General features: G+C 34.9%; 6 protein-coding genes and 1 long non-coding RNA gene across 7 annotated transcripts; 5 read left to right on the plus strand and 2 right to left on the minus strand.

The window, feature by feature from the left end:
• Nucleotides 1–426: 426 nt before the first annotated feature.
• Nucleotides 427–810, minus strand: LOC9310003 (high mobility group B protein 7). The gene has a single exon (XM_021020152.1). It carries the CDS (start codon nt 808–810, stop codon nt 427–429), a length of 384 nt encoding a protein of 127 aa, XP_020875811.1.
• LOC9310004 lies at nt 778–4,792 on the plus strand. Its single transcript, XM_002871821.2, is given in 9 exon segments — nt 778–997; nt 2,142–2,238; nt 2,338–2,424; nt 2,526–2,711; nt 2,799–2,969; nt 3,074–3,127; nt 3,408–3,554; nt 3,707–4,102; nt 4,105–4,792. Coding segments are annotated over 9 exon segments (1,227 nt in total). The 5' UTR covers nt 778–962; the 3' UTR covers nt 4,159–4,792.
• A 193-nt stretch (nt 4,793–4,985) lies between these two features.
• On the plus strand, nt 4,986–5,940 carry LOC110227769. Its single transcript, XR_002331452.1, has 3 exons — nt 4,986–5,298; nt 5,465–5,541; nt 5,618–5,940. It is a non-coding gene; the product is annotated as an uncharacterized LOC110227769 (long non-coding RNA).
• An 8,190-nt stretch (nt 5,941–14,130) lies between these two features.
• Nucleotides 14,131–14,837, minus strand: LOC9307938 (putative defensin-like protein 48). The gene is made up of 2 exons (XM_002873891.2): nt 14,709–14,837; nt 14,131–14,440 (listed from the first exon to the last, which is right to left on the minus strand). The coding sequence occupies exons 1-2, from the start codon at nt 14,788–14,790 to the stop codon at nt 14,274–14,276; spliced, it is 249 nt and encodes an 82-aa protein (XP_002873937.1). The 5' UTR covers nt 14,791–14,837; the 3' UTR covers nt 14,131–14,273.
• A 1,554-nt stretch (nt 14,838–16,391) lies between these two features.
• Nucleotides 16,392–19,233, plus strand: LOC9310005 (NEDD8-activating enzyme E1 catalytic subunit). Its single transcript, XM_002871823.2, has 9 exons — nt 16,392–16,609; nt 16,699–16,862; nt 17,018–17,220; nt 17,318–17,550; nt 17,652–17,714; nt 17,790–17,846; nt 18,005–18,126; nt 18,255–18,372; nt 18,676–19,233. Exons 1-9 carry the CDS (start codon nt 16,496–16,498, stop codon nt 18,961–18,963), a joined length of 1,362 nt encoding a protein of 453 aa, XP_002871869.1. The 5' UTR covers nt 16,392–16,495; the 3' UTR covers nt 18,964–19,233.
• A 1,063-nt stretch (nt 19,234–20,296) lies between these two features.
• Nucleotides 20,297–21,398, plus strand: LOC9307939 (probable myosin light chain kinase DDB_G0284661). Its single transcript, XM_002871824.2, has 2 exons — nt 20,297–20,750; nt 20,835–21,398. Exons 1-2 carry the CDS (start codon nt 20,613–20,615, stop codon nt 21,156–21,158), a joined length of 462 nt encoding a protein of 153 aa, XP_002871870.1. The 5' UTR covers nt 20,297–20,612; the 3' UTR covers nt 21,159–21,398.
• An 857-nt stretch (nt 21,399–22,255) lies between these two features.
• LOC9307940 (3-dehydrosphinganine reductase TSC10B) lies at nt 22,256–24,328 on the plus strand. Its single transcript, XM_002871825.2, has 3 exons — nt 22,256–22,837; nt 23,292–23,439; nt 23,856–24,328. The coding sequence occupies exons 1-3, from the start codon at nt 22,307–22,309 to the stop codon at nt 24,167–24,169; spliced, it is 993 nt and encodes a 330-aa protein (XP_002871871.1). The 5' UTR covers nt 22,256–22,306; the 3' UTR covers nt 24,170–24,328.
• The last annotated feature ends 59 nt before the right edge of the window (nt 24,329–24,387 follow it).

Here is a 24,387-nt window from a genome sequence, read left to right on the forward strand (position 1 = left end):
CATAGTTTTTTTTTTTTTATATATAATCTATGATATAGAGTTCGAGTTGATCGTTATATCTAGCCATCTATTGATCTACATATATCATTATTAGCTCTTCATTGGCCACTATAACCGCATTATTTTGTTTTAAAACAAAAGAAATTACCATTTCAGTGAACTACAAAAAACCCACTTGTTCACAACTTACCTTCAGATAAACTACTTTCACGATATTAAAAGGCTTAATTTACAATCCATCACAACGATTAGAGATAAATCCATTTCTAGTAGTCATCCAAAATCTCTTCTTCCTCCTCTTCTTTACCTTCAGCTTCTTTGCTGTCATCATTTGTTTTCTCAACTTCTTTCTCCTCAGCTTCATCAGCATCATCAGCTTCTTTCTCCTCCAGCATCATCAACATCATCAGATTGCTTCTCCTCATCTTACTCTTCCTCATTGCTTTCCAGTGACTTGTTATATTCTGCCTTTAGTTCAGCAGCTTTATCTAGGTAAACTTTCTTCTCATCCTCAGTCAAAGACATCCACTTTTCACCACCGATCTTTGCAGCATCCTTAGCAAATGAACCATTATGCTCTGTTTTAAAAGTTTTACGGAAATCATTCATGAAGATAAAGAAAGCAGTAAGTGGTCGTTTAGGCTTGTTTGAAGTAGAAGAGCTCTTTTTCTCATCATTGGTTTTTTTAAGTCTCTTTGGCTTAGGTCCATCAGCTGTTGCCTTCTTCTTCTCTGCAGGTTTCTTCTTAGCCTCTGCCTGTGTCTCCACAACTTGAGCTCTGATCTTAGCATCGAGACTGCAATTGTGCATGCTTATAAGCGCTACAGCTACACTCTTGTTACATCCTTCACAGAGAGCGAAAGCGCTTCCATCTTTAGCGCGACGTAAGGTAGTAGAAGTATTGTTGCTGCTAGTTTCTGCTTCGACTCTCTTCCTCTGCTTTGGTGCGTTTGAAGTCGTCGATGGTCCAGCCATTTCTCTTCCTTTGCTCGGTCTCGTAAGATTGAAAAATCTCAGTGAAAAATTTTCGTTTTCGATGCTATAACCGCATTAGTTTAATCAATTATTAGTTTAATTTATTTATTTTTTCTCCTGGATACTTAGTCAAGTATTAGTTTGATTTAGTTTAATCAAGTATAGTCCGTCAATTTTAATTTTTTAAGTCAGAGGAATCACATATGATTTTTTTCGACGAGATAATTACAATTGATTAGCATTTTTTTAAGTGTTAGCAACCGGAATTTTAATTTTTTTTTGGGACTCTTTATTTCTAAATATTTTTGTATCTTAAGCTAATTTCCCCCATTTCTCAATATCAACAATATATAGCTTAGATATTTGGAATCCTATACTAATATTTGGGAAGTACATCCTAAGGATCATAACTTAAATTTTGTAAGAATTTACAATATATGCCATTAGAGAATTTTAATCATAAAATTTATTCCATGTCACTAATATATATTAACGGGTCAACGGGTCAACGGGTTTAAAGATATTAAAAGATTTTGTTTATATAATTTATATAATTCATATAAATTATATAATTAATTAATTTATATATTAAAAACTTATTACAATTATAATTTATATAATTCATATATTTTCGATAATAACTATATTACATAATTAATATAATTCGAAATTGTTATATAGTAATCAATTCGAAAATGTAACACATTTAGTAAAAATGTTGTATACTAATATATAAGTCGAAAATGTTTTAGAATAATGTTATTGAAAATGTTAATGAAAATGATATATCATTGAAAACATTTTATATAAATTAAATTTATAAAAAATCCTATTTTCAATTATACTACTCATATAGTTCGAAAATGTTATTGAAAATATTATATACTAATCCATTATTTGAAAATGAAAATGTTATTCAAAATGTAAGATTCAAAATTAAAAATGTTATATCATTGAAAAATGTTATATAATATAATTCGAATTTTCAATAAACTATTATTTTCATGTATATAGTTCTAAAAAGGTATCATTCGATATATACTGAAACAAAAGTTAAAATTCGAATTCGTAATATAATGTCTTCTCAATTTCATCGAACTGTCTATTACTTTTGTGTAATGAAAGTTTAATTAATTTATTCTTTTTTTATTTGTATTTAATCACAGGAAAATGGAGATTTTTAACTCACTGATGATGCTTCTTATCATGGGTCAGTTCTTCATTCAACTTGGAGTTTCAGTTATCCCAGTTTCTACTATTTACGTAAGTACTAATAAACTCTCGGTTTTATTTATTTCTATCTCTCTTTCTTTTTTTTGGTTATACAAATGCAATTTTAAATTTCTTTTTGTCTTGAAAAAGAGTCCCGATGGAGATATGATTGATTGTATCAACCGAGCGGATCAACCAGCATTCAATCACCCACTTCTACAAAACCATATAATTCAGGTATTCATTAACTAAAATAAGATTCTTTAATATATATAATTTTGACAATATGTATACTTTTCTAAAAATTAATAATTTATTATTTGAGATAACTTGTGCAGGAATATCCCACCGGCATGCCACAAATAGAGAGAGACGTACAAAAGAATTGGCAAATCTGGCACGAGACGGGAGAAAATTGTCCAGCGGGAACGATTCCCATACGTCGGGATTTGGATCCAAAAGTTCCTCACAAAAAGCAGCCAAAGGTTCATGAGGTCACCAACAAAGCCACTACGGGACACAAGGTATATACGTAATACATAATTACAGAAATATTGGTTTCAACATCTTTATAATAAACAAAAAATTAACATCTATTGTATGGTAAACAGTATGCTATTGCATATATGCAAAACCGGCAAAAAGTGTACGGTACAAGGGTAACGTTAAATGTCTGGACACCAATTGTAGAATCGTCTTTCGATTTTAGCCTCGCACAAATTTGGTTGGCATCTGGGTCATACGAGACTGCGGATCTCAATACCGTAGAAGCTGGTTGGCAGGTATGATTTAGACTTTTAAAAACTTTTGTATTATCAATTTCTTTCAATATATATATTCGTATAATTAGTATGCAAATATGATAAACCTACTTTAATTTTTGTAGGTTTTTAGGTCAAGGTATAATGACAGTCAGCCGCGATTGTTTACATATTGGACGGTATATTCTCCGCCCTATCCATTTGCTCTTTAGAAGTATTAATACGAAAAAGCTATCCATTTTGCTTTCATTGTTACTGTAATGGTTAATCATGGTGACTTGATTACCTATTTTTACATGTTTATTAGACTAAGTACTAACTAGTTACTAGTTAGATGACTTGATTACTTATTGTTGCATATTTATTAGACGAAGTATTAATTAGGTGTATGACTTGATTATTATATTAACTAGTTATAAAAATTTGGAAATGATTTGACCAAGAAATATATCTTTGCAGGCGGATGGATATAACAACACCGGGTGTTATGGCCTCGACCGTCCTGGATTTGTGCAGACTAGCAGTACCATCGCCATCGGAGCTGCGATTGGTTGCACCTCAACATTTGTAGGCACCCCGTTTGACATGACGCTTCAGATCTGGAAGGTATAAAAGTCACGCATTAAATTGTATTATGCATAGTTAATACTATATGGTGCTATATTTGATGTGATTAATGTGCGACTTTAGAATAGATACACTTATTTAATATGTTCATATTTTCCATATTTTTGCTAACACATAACTAAAAATTGCAGGATCCGTTTTCAGGACATTGGTGGCTGGCTCTAGGTCCCAATATAGTGCCGATAGGGTACTGGCCGGCCACAATTTTCACGACCTTATCTGATCATGCGACGACGGTTGAATGGGGAGGGGAAGTATTATACCGGAACCTTTCGGGCGCGAACACGGTGGCCCAAATGGGTTCAGGGGAATATGCCGACAAAGGCTACGGAAAAGCGGCATATTTCTGCAATCTGAAGGTCGCAGAGAACAATCACACCCTTCTCCCGGTCCAAGATTTTAGCCTTCGAGACGATTACCCAAAATATTATACCGTTAAGAAGTCATCCAACCGCAACTGCGGTAACCACTTTTATTTTGGCGGACCAGGGCCTCAACGTTCGGGAGCGGTTCGGGGAACAGTAGTTTCTGCTTTTTGTTTGGTTTTTGTTTTTTATTTTATTTGAGTGTGTGTAGTTTTTAAAGTTAAGAAACTGGGTGTGTAAAACTACAAGATGTTGCTTGGTGTTGGTTTGCTTAGTTACTAAAAGATGTTATTCCACCGCTAGTTTCACTAGCGTCTGCGACTGATCGAATCAATTCGAGAAAAATGCGATTAGACTCACAACGTAATAATATAGGACATGCGATTTGCAAGACTCGAAACAGAACAATTAGAAAGGAGCTAGAATCATTTTTCTCATTCGCCATCAAAGTTAGAAGCTCCAGTTCCAAACCCAGAGACTCCATACCCACTCCTCCGATTTGCTTCGCCTCTGCTTCGTTTCGAAGCTCCCATCGACTTCATTCTCTACGACGGCAAAGGTCGGAGTGAAAGGGGGTTTTGTTGTCGCGGCGGTCTTCTGAGCTCGGTTCTCTCTATCCGGAAGGTCAGCCACGATTCGTTATTCTTGGGTTTCGGTCAGGACGTTGGACAGTTTCTTCAGTCCTTGAATCCGCCGGATTTTGGTTTCGATGAGAGGAAATTTCTCGAGGTTGACGGCCGCTTCTCCTCCGGTCAAAGCCTCGCCGGGAAAATCTTCTTTTTCCTTAGGTTATTTTGTAACTCCGGTTTTTGCTAAACCAATCCCTAATTCAATTGGATTATGATTTCCTTTTAGAGAAATTGCACTAGATAACCTAAAAAAAATAAAATTAAATATCTAACCTCTAAGAGCAACAGCGGCTCTACAACCCGTCCCATGGTATTTTAAAAAAAAAAAACCTCAGAAACCCTTTAATAAAGAAGAAACATTCCCACAAACGGGACAATTTCTCTCCGTCCTACGCGCCACGTGTTCGAAGGAGATTGGTCGCGTGTTTTTGTGAGGGCAAACTCGTTTTCCATTTTCGCGATTATTCTTTCACCTTCTCCGAAGAAAATCGACGGCGATTTTCAGGCGATTCACTCTCTAGGTTTGGTTGGATTCGATGTGTTTGTGATTGTATGTTTGTCTCAAAGTTTCGATTTTCGATTTGCGGATGTGTTTCCTCCGTCAGTTGCATCTCTTCGATTCCAATCCTTGAAATGAGATAAATCTTGTTCTCGATTGTTTTTGTTGTTTGTGGAATCAAAGAAGTGCAACGCGGCGGATCCGGCACTGCTAATCCTGCCTTGGCTCAGGTTCGTCGGATTTAATTGCAAGAATTAGTAGCTTGGAACGATTAGGAAGAAACTAATTTCGACTTCGGATTAGTTTCTTTAAGTTGCGGGATTGAAACTCGAGATTGATATATGTTGGTGTCTAGTGATGTCTGTTGATGGAAGAACAACTCTCTTATTGTTTCAGAAGCTGTACCAAAGCGGATTCTCGAGTTGATGAATGTTCCTGGTTTATGTAGAGAAAATGTGGCTAGTCATTTACAGGTTTGTTTTTTTTATTAATTGAATCTTTCTTACTTGACTCTCTATAAAGGTTTTGATTGAATCAATATAATTGCAGAAATTCCGATTGTACTTGAAGAGATTAAGCGGTGCAGCTTCGCAGAGTAGACACAGAGTCTATCAAAAGATATGAAAACATTCAAGCTCTGGTTTCCTCAGGACAAATACATCCACAAACATTAGCTGCATTGTGTGGTCAACCAATAGACAATCATCTCTCTGCTAGTTTTGGAGTTTGATTCCTAATGCAGAACTGATTCTCTCAAGATTTATTAATTGGGTTCTGCATTAGGAATTGGGTTGATGTTTGATGCAGAACTGATTCTCTCAAGATTTATACGGATGAGGAACTCACATAGATGGCTATGAAAGAAGCCTTTCCGGTGGGTTCCCAAGTCGTTTATTGATTTATTTTCTTCTTTAGCTGTCTTTGAAGTGTGAGAACTTGGGTTTTGATGAGGTTGGTTCTTATTTTATTACGGGAAGATGACCTTTCCCAAAAGGAGCTCGAGCAATCTTTAAACGCTTCTCATCAGTAAGTATCATTTCTATATTTATGTGTTTTGAAGATATAGTGGTTCTTCTTGGTTAAAACGATATGGCATTGTAGCTTTCGATGGTTGTTTAAGTTTTTTTTCATAGTCTCATTTAGTTCTGATTCAGCCGTGCAAGGCTCCAATATATTTATTAACTCCTGTTTTAGCTTTGTTATTCTTGCAATATGTAAGATTATAGCTTGTGGTCATGATCAGAAAGGTTCGAGAGACAAAGTAAGGTTGACTTTAACAATTGTTGAACGATAACATGCAAACAGTTACCTCTTCTATCTCCTGCAGTAAAAATCCATCAGCTGGGAGGGCAAAAAGGAGGAGGACAGTAAACAATACTGAGGTACAGAAGAGGACAGAAAAGAAGAATGAGGTGAGTTTATGTAATATGGTCTTGGCATTGCTGGCGATTAGTTTCTTTTCGATAGCTATTTGTATTTTGGATGTCTTGATACCAAATTTACATGGGTTTTAGTAGTGTATTGTCTTGGTTCAACAAGGAATGAGGGTTGGCATAGTCGACTTGATGGCTTTGTTGCATTTTTTATGATTGATATGCTCATAATTTTCAGGAATCTTATCTTGCCAAACTCGAGCAGCTTGCTAAGCTCAAACAAAAGCAGGAGGAGGATAAAGCATATGTGAATTGACATTTTTTTGTTGGTTGTAAGCATCATTGGAAACATCTTTTGTTGTTGAATTGAACATTTTTTTGTTGGTTTCTATGAATTAAATTAAGTTTTGGTGAATTGAATTAAGTTTCTATTAATTTTTTAAATATCAAAATATTATTATTTTATTCAGAGGACCAAATGTGAGGGACACCAATGCTTATACCAAACTTAAGAAACTCTGAAAATAATCTTATTATATTTGAGGGACCAAAATTTGTCCCACATCATTGCTCATGGTCTAACCCCCCTATTCACTCTCTTTCTCTTCCTATCTCTCTCTACCTTCTTTCTAAAAATCTAATTTTTTTTTTTTTGGGTTATTCACCTAAATCACCCTTCCTTTTAGTCCATAAGCAAACAAAACTTTTTTTTTTTTGTTCAACAAACAAACAAAACTTAAAGATTGATAATTTCTCTACATTAATATTGGAAAAAATAAAATGGAAAATGATATATGTGTTAGAAATTTTTACGGTCCAAATCAATATCAAGTTGGTTAAATTCACTTTTCTATTATGTGAAATTAATAAAGACATAACACACCGGAAAGTAAAAAAAAAACTGAAAATAATTCAGAACATTATCCCCTAATCAAAAGTTTATAAATACATCAAAATTCAACGTCACTTTCATTGTTAGGAAAAAAAACATAAAAAACTCATATGCACTAAATCCATTTGGCTAAATCTCGTTTCTGAAACGTTTTTTTTTTCTTTTTCTCTTCTCTCCTCTCTCTAAAAAACTTTCAGAAAAAGTGTTTTTCTTTAATTTGTCGTCTAGTTAATCTGGCTTTTCCTGTCTCGAGTTAGTTGGGTCTCACGTCCGACATCACCAGCTTCTTCAGCGGTGGGGGTGAGATTTATGTCTGGCAGCGTCCGTTTTCATTTAAACAATATTGGCCGACTCAGTCGTATTCTTTTGAGTTTTGAGATTTCAGGAATTAATCCAATTTCGGCTCCTTATGGGTGGCATGGCATTTACATCACAATCTCAGCTCCACTACTAGCTTCTGGAATCAACCTGAAAAGGCTAGTGATTCTTGGAATTGGAAGTGTCTTTTAAAGCTGAGAGACTTGGCTGGAAATTTTGTCAAATGTACCATTGGAAATGGTAGAAGGGCCAGTTTTTGGTTTGATAACTGGACTCCTTTTGGTCCTCTTATCAAATTCATAGGAACTCAAGGCCCGAGGAATCTACGGGTGTCCTTGAATGCTAAGGTCTGTGATGCTTGTAACCAAGATGGTTGGTCTCTCGCGGACCCCAGGACTGAAGAATCACTGCGTCCCCATTCTTATCTAACTACCATTAGCCTGTCTTCAGTTACTCAGGAAAAAGACACTTATGACTGGGCTGTTGAAGGAAAAATTTACGCAGGGTACTCTTCCAAAGCTACGTGGGCTGTTCTCCGGCCAAGAGCTGCTTCTGTGGTTTGGTTCAGCTCGGTCTGGTTCAAGGGAGCCACTCCAAGGCATGCAATCACTATGTGGACTGCCAATCTTGATCGTCTACCGACAAAAACTAGCAGGTTGGGGGGGATGAACATTGATCCAACTTGTGGCCTTTGCTCTCTACATCTTGAAAGCAGGGACCACCTTCTATTATCTTGTGACTTTGCTTTGTTTATCTGGAATGCTGTTAGTTTAAGGCTGCAACTTCCTCAGATCTCCTTCTCTAATTGGTCAGAATTAATCGACTGGACAAGGACTAAGCATGTCAACTCTCCGCCAACTCTCTGAAAGTTAGTTGCACAAGCTGTCATATATTCCGTATGGAAACAGAGGAACAACCTCCTGCACAACCAGACTTATATCCTGCCTTCGCTCGTCTTTAAGGAGATAGACCGAGAGATAAAGAACTCCATCACTGCAAGACGACTCAAGAAGCGTTTCAAGAATCTCATGAGTCATTGGTTGCATTGACATAGACTTTCTATCTAAATTGTATTGCTTTCTTGTTTTTCTCCTTTTTGCCAAGAAACCAATGTATAGGTTGTAAAACCAAACTTTTCATATTATATGATATTTGCACTTTAGCAAAAAAAAAAAAAAAAAAAGGAACTTATTAGAAGATAAGAGCGAGAGAAGCTTGAGAGAAAGTTTGTTGAAAAAGATTCTTATTTCTTAAGAAAGTAAAGCTGTACAATTGTCAATATATACAAGTGTAGCTAAACTAAACCAGTCAAATAAACCGGAGTCTATCTAGACTAACTAAACCAAAATGCAAGTAACCGGTACAATCCAATAGTCCCCCTCAAGAGGAGGCAAATATATTATGAAGACTCATCTTGGATTGTAGATGTGCAAACTGATGAGGAAATAATGGTTTAGTCAAGATATCAGCCACTTGATCTTCCGTACGAACATGTAGCATTTTGATGAGACCTCTGTCCAAACGTTCTCGAACCGTATGACAATCTATCTCAATGTGCTTTGTCCGCTCATGGAATACCGGATTTGTGGCAATGTATATGGCAGCGGTACTATCAGAGAAAAGTATAGGAACTGACCTTGTGTAGACTCTTAAATCTGAAAGTAAGGTAGCAATCCATACCATTTCACATGAAGCCAAAGCAAGAGCCCTGTACTCTGCCTCTGCAGAAGATCTTGAAACTGTTGGCTGTTTCTTTGATCGCCAAGAAATCAAGGAAGAACCAAGAAACATTGTGAAACCTGTGGCGGAACGACGAGTGTCTGGACATGTACCCCAATCTGAATCAGCAAAACCTTTGAGAGTTAAGTCAGGATCTGATGAATAGAAGAGGCCTTGACCCACTGTCCCTTTGATATACTGTAAAACTTTGTAGACTGCAGTCAAGTGAGAAGTACGAGGAGCAGCAGAATACTGAAAAAGCTTGTTGACAGCAAAGGTGATATCAGGTCTGGTTATTGTTAAATACATCAAACGCCCTACCAGACTGCGGTACATTTCTCTGTTCTCAAGTAATTCACCATCAGTCTTGGAAAGTTTTGTATTGGGAATCATGGGAATGGAGGAAGGTTTACAAGCTAACATACCAGTGGAAGTGAGGAGTTCCAAGGCATATTTGCGTTGACACAAAGAGATACCTTCAGCATTTCTAGCTATCTCCAAACCCAGAAAATATTTAAGAGGTCCAAGCTCACGCAGTTTGAAACTCTGTTTCAATGTAGCCATCAGTTGTGTTGCAGCACCTTCAGTTGTGCTGGCAATAACAATATCGTCTACATAAACAAGGACTGCAAGAAACTCATTACCAGAACTGTGAATAAAAAGAATGTGATCACCATGGCCCTTAGTGAATCCCAGACTTAATAAGCATTCAGAAAACTTCAGAAACCATTGCCTAGAAGCCTGTTTAAGGCCATAAATGGATTTCTTGAGCTTTAAAACAGCATTCTTAGGCAATTGGTCCCCCTTACTGTCTGCATAACCTTCAGGCAATCGCATATATATATCTTCCTCCAAATCTCCATTCAAAAATGCATTTGAAATGTCAAGTTGATTCAAATACCATTTCTTGGATGCAGAGACCTTTAACAAAAACTTCACAGTGGTCATTTTAGCTACATGAGAGAATGTGTCTGTGTAGTCCAAACCCTCCTTTTGAGTGTAACCCTTCGCAACCAACCGTGCTTTATGTCTTTCAAGACTTCCATCAGCATGAAACTTCAAAGTAAAAACCCACTTGCAGCCCACAACCTTCTTCCCTGGGGGTAAACTTGCAATTTCCCAAGTATTGGTATTCTCCATAGCACCTATCTCCTTGTCAATAGCATTACACCATTCTTTGGATTTCTTTGCCTCAGTATATGATTGAGGAATCGGAATTTTAGTGATGTTATTGATGTATAACAAGTGTGATGGAGAGATTTGAAAATATGAAAGAGAAGAAGAAATACAAAACAATCATATGCATATGCATTATGTTTTTTTAAACAAAGTGAATTCTAAATAACCTCCTTGAGAGACTTCTTATATATGTATTAGAGTTCGAATCTTCTTATTCTCCACGACGGCCAAGGTGTTTGTAGACAAGGCCACTGGTATAAGCAAATGTTTCGGTAAGCTCTTGCATACCTTCTGTTGCTGCATGATTCATTAGTTATGACTCACAAGCAGCTGCTCAGAACGCTATTAATACAATGAATATATTTATTTCTTTCTTTCTCTCTCTTTTTTTTTGGTTACATATACAAATGCAATTATGCAAAGAAAGGTTAATTGTTTTGACTTTCTTTTTGTATGAAAAGAGTCCTAATGGAGATGTGATTGAGTGTATCAACCGAGCGGATCAACCGGCCTTCGATCACCAACCGAAGGAAAAAACGTACAGAAAAACTGGAAGTGTGGCACGAGACCGGAGAAAAGTGTTCGGCGGGGACGATTCCGTATGTCGGGAATTGGATCCGAACGTTTCCCACAAAAAGCATCATCCAAAGATTCCAAACAAACACCAGTTTTCCAATAGGGTCACTGTGGGACACAAGGTAATTATGGTTGTTAGGGTATATGTACTTTTTTATTTGTTTACTTATGCAATATTTGATGAAAAACACTTATAATAATATTGCAAATACAAATTCATAATTACAGAAATATGGGCTTCAACATCTTTAAAATAGACAAAAATTAACATTTGGGCCGAAAAGTTTAATAGCCCATGGTCAATGGTTTTGCTACTATCAGTTTACAATATCTAGATCCAAAAATGAAATAACATCCAACTTTGAAATATTACATACATGGCCGGTCCGACGATTTTAAATACCCTACGCAAATGGAAAAAAATTACCCTTTCTATGTTTTATGCAACAAAAATAATATAAAATTTTCATAGAAATATTTTCACAAAAGAGTTGTCAAATACATAAACAGATTTTAAGAAAAGAAAAAAAAAAACAGTAATACAAAATTATATTCTTTGTAAAAAATAGGTTTTTCTCAAAACAAATATTTCACTAATTAAATCATTAACAACACATATAATAAATATTTTTGACCTTAATAAATATTCTTTTAACTTAAAGCCTTCGAACATCTCGGTGAATACAAAGTCCAACAAAGATTCAACATAATAAGAAAAACTCTAAAATATTTTATTTTACATTAAAAAGTCAAAAATAATTTGCCTAAAATATGCCCTAAGCTATTGCTCTAAACCGGGCCTAATTACATAAATATGGGTAGACAAAAAAATTTAACATTTGGCCGAAGTCTGTTTTTTTTTTTTCACCCTGTCCATTTGATCGTTAGAAGTATTTTGTTTAAAATCTTAACCTTGAAAATATGAATTTTTTTGTCAATTTTTTAAAATATTTTACTTATGTTTTGCTTTTTTTTTTGGCTTATTTTTTGCTAATTTTTGCTTACTTGTGATCAATTTGTTTACTCTTTGATTATTTAAATTATTTCAATAATCATAACATATTGATAGATGTCTAGTCACTATAAAAATTTTGCATCAAAAAAGATTAGATTTACTGATTTAGAACAAGGTGAACAGATTATTACTCTAATTTTTTTCTTTGTCTTAATGTTTTCACTGTCATCAATTAGCTGACTTCAGGGAATTTCAAAGACTCATCAAATTCTCTTTTCACTGCCATCATCTTCGTTCTTAATCCGACCTTTGTCTGCTTAGTGCTTACACAGTTGGGTTTATTTTCTTCCATCTAACTAAAATTGACCTCTTTCAAGCATTCAACGTTTCATTCAACAAAAACTAAAACATGCAAATTAGTTTAATTTATTTTTTCTTCTGCTTACAAAAATAATGTCTGAAACCATTAATTATCCTCATATATGGATGAAAATGGTTGTAAGAAAATATATCATTGTTTTCTTACCTTTGCCTAGTGAGTTTTACCATTTTGGAGGTTATTAATCAGCAAAACATATATATTGAAAAATGACGAGAATACATTATAGTAAATAGATTGCGGTAAAATGGGCCATAAGCGTGAATGGAAATCTATATTTATGGAAAATCATTAAATCAAGTAACTCATCGCCATCGTAACTACTATCTTAATTAAGGAAGAGTTCAGTGTCGAACATGCGGTACACTTTAGTCCGTCAATTTTACTTCCAAAGATTTTTAAAATATTAGCAACCGAAGCTCTTAAACTTTTTTTGGTCACTCTTATTTCTGTAGATTTTTGTTTTCTTATATTCTTAAGATAAATTCCACCATTTCTTAATATAAATATTGTCGTCATTTTTTATGGTTGTGCTTTTAACTTGAGGGTTTATTTTACCAATGTATCGGCGTTGATGTTGGCAATGGTAGAAGCTGTAATTTTTGGTCAGATCATGGTCTACTCTAAACTTTGCAGGTTACTCCACATTAACAGAAACGAGGTTTATATGATCACTCGTATATAATCTGTTGAGGATCTACCATTATTTCACTAGATTCTGCCACAAATTGAATCAATACAAGAAAAAAACGACTAGATTCAGAGCATAATACTGTTTGGGCAATTTTTAACCGGTTCGTGTATGCACAGTTATACGGATTAACGCATGAAGATATATTTTATTCATAAGTAATCTTTTGTTTACATAAAAGTAAAACAATAGTAGATCATAATCCTCTAACAAGTATCAAAGGAGAATCTAGGTGTTGATCCGTTGGAATTGATACTTTTAGGTAGAATCGATGGAGTCGTCGTGTCGTTAGGTGATAAATCATCGCTGATTTATTTAGGCCGTGGCCATTGATTCTTCATCGTGTAGTTTTTTAGAAGCTTTTAGGATTTTCTCCCTTTTCTCGGACCTCTTTTTCTCCTTTAGAATTCTATATTTATAAGTCTCAATCCAAGCCTTTTTTTTGGATTATCATTAACATATATTTATCCTAATATCGAAAAGATAATAATTGACGTGGATAATACCGTAATATACGCTAATTAGATATTGATTTTATTTTACCCAACAAATACAAACCAGAAAAGAGACAAAATATGCGATTTACGTCATATAAATTACAAGACTCGAAACAGAACATGTAATGGACAAGTTCGAAAACAGAGTATTGAAACTCTTCAACAAACTAAACGGCAACCCCTCTTTTTCTAGGAAGATTTTTGTATTAGGATAAAATTCACAACAATACTAGGAAGGAAAAAAATTCTAGAAATGTAGAAGCTGTATTCAATTTTATATATATATATATATATTATAAGTCATAATAGACCAAAAAGTAAGTAGACTATAAAACAGTAAAAAAACATCATCATAATATAATCAAACGTCTATATATAAATACATCAAAGTTAAATGTTATTTTATAAGTAAAAAAAAAAGTCATAAGAATCCAAACATATATACAAAACAATCAAACGCACTATGTTTTTTTTTTTAAAATATTTGATTAAAACAGATATTAATATAATTTTTATTTTATTTTATTACACGATAAGAATTTGCCTCATAAGTCAAATGCTAGAAAAGTATAAGTACAATGTTTGAATAGCTTAGCCTTCGCATTAGGGACTAACGAGTTTTTTTTTTAGTTATTGCAACAACACCTTCTAGGATCTTTGGCAGTTGGGTTTGCACAATCTCCTCTAGCAAATCCTCTGTCATAACAGTCTTCAAAACATTTTTGCGGTCCGTACACTCCTTCCACACACAACTGGAAGCAATGATCATATGGGAATTCTTCGACCTCTTCACCTATACAAATTCACAAACAATATTTTGAAGGTTCTGAATACATGTGTTTGTATATATATATATATATATGAACACACAAGATCATTTTCAATTCTAGATGTTTAATTATATATATGTAACATGTCCAAACAATATTTTGAAGGTTCTGAATACATGTGTGTATATATATAGGAACACACGATCATTTTCAATTCTAGATGTTTAGTTATTGCTATAAAAATGGATCAATGTTAATTGGCATATAACAAACACAGACTTTTAAATATACCTGAGACCAAAATGATTTCGTTGAACAAAACTGTTAATATGACAATGTGAAAAAAGATCACCAGATTTTTTGTAGTACCCATGATAAAAGAAATTTTGTACAAAGTTAATGAGAAAAAAATGTTGTTAATTTTTTTGGCTCTTAAAGAAAAGACTATATATATATATATATATATATATCGTAATCTTGGGAAATCTAAAATTGACCCAATTTATTTAATTTTACTATTAAATAATTTTTAGATTTATGCTAAAAAAATATTATTTTGGTCAAAAAGTATTGACATTACTTATGTATTTCGAAGATATTGTCTGACTCTGTTAATTAACTATTTAATGAAAATAGATATTTGGGGTTCTAAAAGTTATCACAAATATGTATAATACTTTATAATAATATTAGAATCTATAAGACTTGTTTTAGTGCTATTATAAGTTATTTCTCTATATATAAAACATATCAAATTAATAAACGAATGGTAGGATATAAATTATAGCAAATTAAAGGTTATTTTATATTGTTTGTCAATTTAGTTTGCAAATCAAATTAAACTAATACATCTATCTTTTTAGGAAGATTTGACACTTGTAACTTTGTAAGTATGAGCGAGGTTAAGTTATTGCATATTTATTTCTATGAATCAATGTATATTGACTTAATGTAAGATTTTATTGCATAACCCAGTATGGTAGTATAATGGACAAGTACGAAAACATAGTATAACTCTTTAACAAACAAAACGACAGCCCCTCTTTTCCTCTGAGAGTATTTCCCATAGCAAAGCTTCTTACCATACTAGAGTCTTCTTAAATCTTAAATGAGTGTCTTTACTAATACCATTATTAGTCTCACTATATTTGTCAATATCCCTTCTTAATCACAGTTAGGGGTCAGCATTTTAGTTTGATTTCGAGTTAAATTTCATTCGGTTATTTCAATTTTAATAAAACATCAAGTCTCTAATCAAACTCATTTCGGTTCATTTTAATTTGGTTTGTCTTGATTCAGTTTGTTATTTAAAATAAATTATTAACAAAATTGAAAGAATGGCAATAAATTGAAGCAAGAAAAATAGAAATTTTATAATTGGGATAAAAAAAATGAATAGAATAATCAATCAAGAGGTAGGTATATGAAAATAAAATAAAAAAAGATATACAATATATACATATAACATGTGTAAGTTTATTCATTTGTTTCTTTTCATTTAAATGTTGATTGGTAATTTTTTATGTTTCAAGTTTGATGTTCGGATATTAGATCATTTTAATTACTAAAATTTTGAAGTCTTTTTTTATATACTTGAGTAAAATATGACACATCATATTTATAATATGTTTTATAACAAGTTCTATCCTATGAGCTTTTTTTATTAAAACAAATTTTTAACCAATATAAATGATACTAAAAATATGAATAAAACAACATTTATGCTAAAAAGAATTTAAAAATGAAAAATGATTGTAATTAATTGATTACATAGCCCAAAAATATATTAAAACAATCAATAAAAGTATATGCGGGGGTTATAACCTAGTCTTTAAAAAAAACCTTTAAAAAATGTCCAAATTAAACCAAGGGATATTAAATCAAGATCTAAATAAAAGGTGTTTTTCCTAATATAATATAGCTATGGGCCAAGCCCATTATTGACCCAATAACTATAAGGGTCGGCTCAAAGAGAAGCCAATACAAGTTTCGGAGCTCTGTGGCAGTGTGTCGGCTTTAAGTCTTTGAGCTCTCTCCTCCGTGATCAATCTCCGTGAATCGCCACTCTCTCGGTTTCAATGGCTGATCTCGATGTTCCTCCTCAAGTTCCTCAAAGTAAGACTAGAGACCTTGACAAGCTTCTTCTCCGTCATGGGAATCTCGTTGACCCCGGCTTCTTTCCCGGACCCGACGTAAACGCCTTTTTTCCTCAATCCCTTCTTCGGGTTTTTTCTGTATCGTTTTTGTGGGTTTTCTGAGATGAGTGTTTGTTTGTATACAGCTGAGAGATGACATAAGGGATTATGTGAGAATTTTGGTGGTTGGTGCTGGTGGATTAGGTTGTGAGCTTCTCAAGGATTTGGCTCTTTCGGGTTTTCGTAATCTCGATGTGATTGATATGGACCGTATTGAGGTTACTAATCTCAATCGTCAGTTCCTATTCAGGTAATTTTCTCCTTCTTTTGTCTCTTTGGTTTACCACTAGAAACCCTTAGAATTGATCCATTATGTTCCCTGTGTGTGTCTCTTGTGTGGTATGTTTGTGAAATTGTTAGTGGGAATTGAAATTTGGTTGATTCTGATGGGTCTTGTTGTTTTAGGCTTGAAGATGTAGGAAAGCCTAAGGCAGAGGTTGCAGCAAAGCGTGTCATGGAGAGAGTGAGTGGAGTGGAGATTGTGCCGCATTTTTCACGTATAGAAGACAAAGAGATTGAGTTTTATAGCGATTTTAATATCATTGCCCTTGGTCTTGATTCTATCGAAGCTCGCAAATACATCAATGGGGTTGCTTGTGGGTTTCTTGGTATGGAAATTCTTTTACCTTTAAACAGTCTACCCAAAACTCTTTATGCCTCGGCTTTTTGAAGTCCTCTGTCTGCTCATGTGCTTGTGAAATGTAGAGTATAATGAAGATGATACTCCGAAAAGAGAAACAATCAAGCCGATGGTAGATGGGGGAACTGAAGGTTTCAAGGGTCATGCTAGAGTTATCTTGCCTGGAGTTACACCCTGTTTTGAGTGCACTATTTATCTTTTCCCACCTCAAGTGAAGTTTCCGTTGTGCACTCTTGCAGAAACTCCTAGGAATGCAGCTCATTGCATTGAATATGCTCATCTAATTCAGTGGGAAGCGGTATGTGAATGGATTCTTTGTGTAGTCTCTCTGAAAGAGACTCTTCTTTCCTATTGAATATGTATTTGGTTTATTCATGGTAAAGTCGATTCTTCCTGCAGGTTCATCATGGAAAAACCTTTGATCCTGATGAGCCAGAACATATGAAGTGGGTCTATGATGAGGTTAGTCATTCTTTTACTTGTTTATGCTATGGTTTTTTAATAAGGGTTTATTTCATATTTGCCATTACTTCACAGGCTATCAGGAGAGCTGAGCTTTTTGGAATTCCAGGTGTCACATACTCTCTCACACAAGTATGTAACCATCCTCGCTTTTTCTTTGTGTTCACTTTCTAAAATTTCCAGTTCTCGGCTGAAGTACCGGTGACCGTTTAAACATGGACAATGAAATCCATATGCTAGTTGTTGTATTCATGAAGAAATTATGAGAAGACGATTGTTTTATTGTATAGGGTGTGGTTAAAAACATAATACCGGCGATTGCTTCCACCAATGCAATTATATCTGCAGCTTGTGCGCTTGAAACCTTGAAGATTGTGTCTGCATGCAGCAAAACACTTGTAAATTATTTGACGTATGGTTTATTTCTTTCTTTCTACCTTACTTGCTAGTGTTCGGAGTACAGCTTTTCTACTAAAAATTAAATATATGAATTTACAAATAATTCAATGTTGCATTTTGGTTGGTTTTCATTTTCGCAAGGTATAACGGTGGAGAGGGTCTTTACACTGAAGTGACGAAGTTCGAGAGGGACACCGACTGTCTTGTATGTGGTCCGGGCATTCTGATTGAGCTGGACACCTCAGTCACTTTATCAAAGGTCCTTCCTCTCGCATTATCATCTCATTGTCTTTTTAATACCACGATTATCTTGATTTTCATACTCATGTATTGCTTCATTCATGCTACATTATCTTCTCTGCTACTATCTCCATTGATGCATTTACTTTCATCCCTGTATAGATACGTGGCTGATATTTTGTATAGTCTTCTCGCCTTCTCCAGGCTTTTCTGTCCTTTTAGCTATATCTTAATTTACTCGTGCCAAAGTATGCGCTTTGTTTGTCCATGTAACGTCTCAATTCTTTACCATTTGCTCATGTTTTGTTTTTCTTTCTCCTAGTTCATTGAGATGCTTGAAGATCATCCGAAGCTTCTATTGTCAAAAGCAAGTGTTAAGCACGGGGAAAACACTCTCTACATGCAGGCACCTCCGGTTCTAGAAGAGTTTCACAGACCAAAGCTAAGCAAGCCGCTCTATGACCTCATGGGAAGAGTCCAGAAGGACACTATCCATGTGTTTGGGACAGCCCTAAAGAACAACGAGAAAGAGTCGTGCTCAACGAAGGTAAGAGTTGTTTTCAAAGGAGCCGATGGTGTTACAGACATGGATACAGCCATTGGAGCATGAATACACAGAGAAACCCTCTGATGGCAGCTTTTAGATCCATTGAGATAATTGGGCAGCTTGACTTGTCCAGTTCTTATTTTTGGTCCTTGTTTTGTTTGTTTTGTCGTTTATAGCTGTGATTGCAGAATTTTACTGCGTGATGAACAAAAAATGACTCCAAACAGACGAGTTTATATGATTTGTTCTTAAACTCGAAGATGTGACCTCTGTGACAAGAAAAAGTTTAAAGCCTGAAAAAAGATCAATCTGTGTCTGAGATTGTTTTCTTAATGGTTCATATGATCAGGATTCTACCTGCGATTTCAGATAAAAGGAGCTCTGAGTTCTGTAACTTAACATATAGAGTTAACATGAAATAGTAATGAGAAATTACATAAAACCTAACGTGTTTTCGGATTTAGCATTAACCAAAATGTGGTTATTAAAACCAGCCGGTACAAACGCCAATTGCAAGTTTTGCAACTACATTGTTCATCCGTTGGAGTAGTAGACGCCAACAACACCAAAATGAAACAAAGAGTCAAAAGACTATTCTCATTTTTTTTGGAAAGGCATTTTATGCATCACTTGTGGTTGTATTTGTTGGTTTAAACTTATCTTTTTATATTTCTTTTTATCTTCTTCTATTTGTGGCTATACTTGCTTGCACTTTTCTTTTCACTAGATCATAGAGACTTTAAAACTAGTCTTTTGAAACGTAGTATGGGTAAAGAGATAAGGTAGTTCTACGACTTCTTTTGTTCATTATCACCATTGAAAGGTCAAGAGTTGGGAACATGCTATCAAAAATCAAAGACCAACAAAATGAGTAAACATCAAATTTTCATAAAGAATAGTGATATGTCAAAAGAAAATAGATATAATTGTTTATGTATAATAATATATAGACCATCAAGCTTTCACTTGGGAAATCGATTTTATGAAGTAGGATTGGTGTGTGACCCTACTTCACTCAAACACTATCCTCAAAACCATATCATATCAATGAGTTATATAGATTTTCTCTCTCTTTCTCTTTCCCAAATCCAAATTGATCATTGTCCATTTCCTCAATTGCCAACCACAAACTGTCTTCGGATGTGGCTGTTCGAGGATCTTATAGCCATAACAAAGATTTCCTTAGGCCCTATCAAAGAGAGTTTTTTTTTTTTTGCCATGATAGTTCTTGCATCCTAAATAAGTGTTGGTTCTCTTCAGTTCTATTGGTAGTAATTTGGTAAAAGCTATATCAAAGTTTTTGGTTAATATGTGACACATCTAATGATGTTAAATGTAACAAAAACAGAGTGGATATGGGTTGTGTGTGAACTTTGATTCTATCTTTAAAAAAAATGTAACAACTGGATAACATCAATGCACAACCTCCTTCTGTCCTTCATGTTGTGTTGAGTGGGGACTTAGCCAGATTAGATTTACAATTGTTAAAAAAAAGTTTCTTTCTTTTCTCTGGCCCTACTCTCCCACCCACATGCCCTTCCCTCTCTCTCTCTTAGTCTCTATATCTCTCTAAATGCCAATCTCTTGCCTATTTATTTGACTCTTTCAACATTCCCTCGAACTCCACTTGAAGCAAACCCAATAAAAAACACACACACAAGACTTGTCTTACAAAACAACCAAGTCTCAAGAAACTTGGAAAGCTAAGAGCTATGGCTATGGAGTTAGAGCTTGATGATGATGTCTTCTTTGCAGACATAAGCAAACAAATCTCCCTTCTCATCATGGATGAAGATGAACACTTAAACCCTGTTTCTCTGTCTTCCTCCTCCTCCTCTCTCTCATTCCAGGTTTGTTCCTCTGTCCACACCCTTTCTCTTTCTCTTTCTCGCTCTCCATCTCTAACTGTGTTTCTTGAATCTTTGTGGAAACAGGGTTTGTTCAGAGGAGGTTACCAAACGGCTCCATATATGTATCAACAAGAACAGAGCAAAGGGACTGGTGTGTTCATCCCTAAATCGTCTCAGCCTAGAAGAAGACCTCATCATCATCAAAAGCAAGGAAGGTATAGTTCCTTCAGCGCCAAGCAACAACACTCTCTTCATCAAAACAGACAAGAGTATCATCAGCAGAATCATGAGAACTCAAGAAGTACTGTCACCACTCACAACAACAACAACAAGAGCAACATGAACACTAATGTTCATGCTTCTATCCCAGGAAGAACCTACAGAGATGCATCATCTATCTACACCTGATTAATTTTAACAAATATTCTTCTGTGTGATCAATTCATATAATTTTAAATTAGATGCATAAGATTGATTTGTTTGTAAATTCAGCGAACAATAAAAGGATTATTGTATAAGGAAGGTCTTGGAGATATGTTCCAAGTTTGTTCTTGCTTTTATGTAACTCTTTCTTGTCATTTTAGAGATGCACTAACTTTTCCTCCATTTGTAATCTTTTAAGGATTGAATGAAAATCAAATTTGTGCCTTTGTTTTTCGTTGATTACTACTAGATTGATAGAGGAATGTGTAAAGACAAGCCCCATGTGAGATTAGCAAATGTTCCATGTCTCTCTCTCTCTCTCTCTCTCCAATCAATCAATATCTTTGGGACATCACAAGAGTTTGCCACACTGTCTGAATATATATATAAAAAAAAGTCAGATCTAAAGAGGTCCAAAAGACTGTCACAAGCTCACACACCTTCTGTCCTGCCACTCACATGCCAATCTCTCTCTCTCTCTCTCTCTCTCTCTTTTTATATGCCATTAGTATTTCTAATAATAGCAAAACTATATGATGACACTTTCCATTAAAATCACTTGATTTTTCCATAATATACATCACATATTCACATATTTTCTTTCTTTCTTCAGACAAATTCAATGAAGACAAAAAAAAAAAATAATGCAAATATTCAAAGGCGCAAAAATCAAAAGAAAGTAATAAAAGCCTACATATAGACAGACTCATTAACATAACTAAAGAGTAATCAAACTTGTAACAAACAAAGATAATATAAGGTTAACTTATAATATCAATCAACAAACCATGAGAGCACCAAAGTTTTTTTTTTTTTTTTACAACGAATAACGATTATACTACTCAAACTTGAAAGTACCAAAGTTAAAATATATTGAAGAAGATTCCACTACAACATTCTGTTGATTATTGGCTTATTGCTCTAAAATATTCATAATTTATGATATAAATGGCGGTGGATTCAATACAAGATTCTTTTCCTTAATTTAGTAAATAATAGTTTGTCCAAAAAAAAAATCAAATAATAGTAAGATTCCTTAATATTTCGGTGATTTAATTAAAAATATTTTCGTTATGGTCTTAATTTTCTTCGATGAGCCAATAACCACCGAGCTTTTGTAGCGTTTCGTTTCAATGGCGGCAATTTCTTCTCTCTTCCTTTTCTTCATCCTCTTCCTCGTTTCTCTCCTCATCATCTTAGCTTTCATCGTACGGCCAAGATCCGTCAAAATTCCCATCAAGTCCCGTCACGTATTCATCACCGGTGGATCAAGCGGAATCGGACTCGCTCTCGCTCACAGTGCCGTCTCCGAAGGCGCTAAAGTCTCCATCCTCGCCCGTTCAACTGAAAACCTCGCCGAAGCCAAACGATCCATCCAGCTAGCTACCGGTGTTGAGGTCGCTACGTTCTCTGCCGACGTTCGCGATTACGACGCCGTTTCGAAGGCGGTTGACGAATCGGGGCCGATCGATGTGTTGATTGTTAATCAAGGCGTGTTTATTGGGAAAGAGCTTGAGAAACAGAGTCCTGAGGAGGTTAAGTTCATGATTGATGTGAATCTGGTTGGGAGCTTCAATGTGATTAAGGCTGCTTTGCCTGCTATGAAAGCAAGGGAAGGTCGTGGTCCTGCTTCCATTTCTCTTGTGTCCTCTCAAGCTGGTCAGGTTCGTCTCTCACTCACTCTACCGCTGTATCATAGTCTCAGAGTAGATCAAGGAATTTAGGCATTGTAACTAGCACACTTGATTAGTCATGTGAAGCCTTTTTGATAGATTGTGCAATCAAGTCAAGTTTCTATTGATTATGGTCACTGCAAGAATGCAAGAAAACAGATTTAGCTAGCTTGAGAATTATGCGGTTCGAGATTTCGAGGTTAACTTTAATGCAATGGAGAGAGATCAAGGGTTTTAAGTTCAAACTAGATGACCTATCCATGGTTCTAGGCTCTAGTCAAGATTCTCTCAACTTTTCTTCCAAGAATTTAAACCAAGCTTGCCTACAGTTTGGTAATTGTTAAATTAAGTTTGTGAAAATGGAAGCACTTGTGGAAGTGGAGAGATGCATTTTTGCAGATAGACTTTGTGATGTATCGTGTTTTTTTTTTTTTTATGTTTTCAGGCAGGTATCTATGGTTACACTGCATATTCAGCAAGCAAGTTTGGGCTTCAGGGTTTAGCGCAAGCATTGCAGCAAGAAGTTATTTCTGATGACATTCATGTGACTCTCTTGTTTCCTCCTGACACTGATACACCCGGGTTTGAAGAAGGTAAACAATGACTCTTTTCCTTTTTTTGATAAATTTATTCATCATGGGTATGTAAGATATGACATACTATACCACATGAAAACATAATCTAGGATCGTGGATTGACACTTAGACGCCTCGTTATACTGAGTGGATGACTCAATTAACTTCCAGATTAGTTGCCAGATCTGGTTCAGTAAGAGTTGTAGACAGACTACATAAAAGTGTATATAGTCCTGAGTTACAAAACACATTAAGAGTAAAATTTTACTCCTACTTGTGTTGTCTCTTATCTTGGTAATCATATATCACGTGAAAAAACTGCGACTGAAGTATAACACAATTGATTGCTGCTCTGAGTTCTTTTGTCCAGATATATATGTATGTTTCAGATTCGTGGTGAAAGATTAATTGATTTTTGTTGTTTGGGATCTTAGAACTGAAGAAGAGGCCAGAGCTAACTTCAATCATAGCCGCATCATCTGGCTCAATGAAAACCAATGAAGTAGCCAAGATATGTTTTGATGGAATCAAAGCTGGAAAATTCACAGTGACATGCCATTTTATTGGCTTCTTACTATCAATTGCTAGCACCGGCATGTCCCCTCAGGGATCGTTTTGGCTTGCTCTCATTGAAGTTATGTTCGGTGGTCTAATAAGACTCGTCAGCTTGGTTTTCCAGTGGCAATGGTACAAAACCATAGAAAAGTGGAGTAAAAAAAAAAAACAAGTAAATAGTAAGTTAGATTAGGTTATCAAACTAATTATTTTTTCGTATGAACCATTATTTCTTTGAAACAGGTTTATGATCTGTAGAGGGTTCATAAGAAAATATTCATGACATGTACTATGATCAGTCTTGTTTGTACAGTGAACAGGTTCATGTTTTGTAGTTCCAACTTCGGCTTTTTTTTGTGTTTGTAATTTGAATATCATTAACATTATGCGTCTACGACCATCAGAAACTAG

This window comes from Arabidopsis lyrata, assembly GCF_000004255.2.
Source record: "Arabidopsis lyrata subsp. lyrata unplaced genomic scaffold ARALYscaffold_6, whole genome shotgun sequence".
NCBI lineage: Eukaryota > Viridiplantae > Streptophyta > Magnoliopsida > Brassicales > Brassicaceae > Arabidopsis > Arabidopsis lyrata.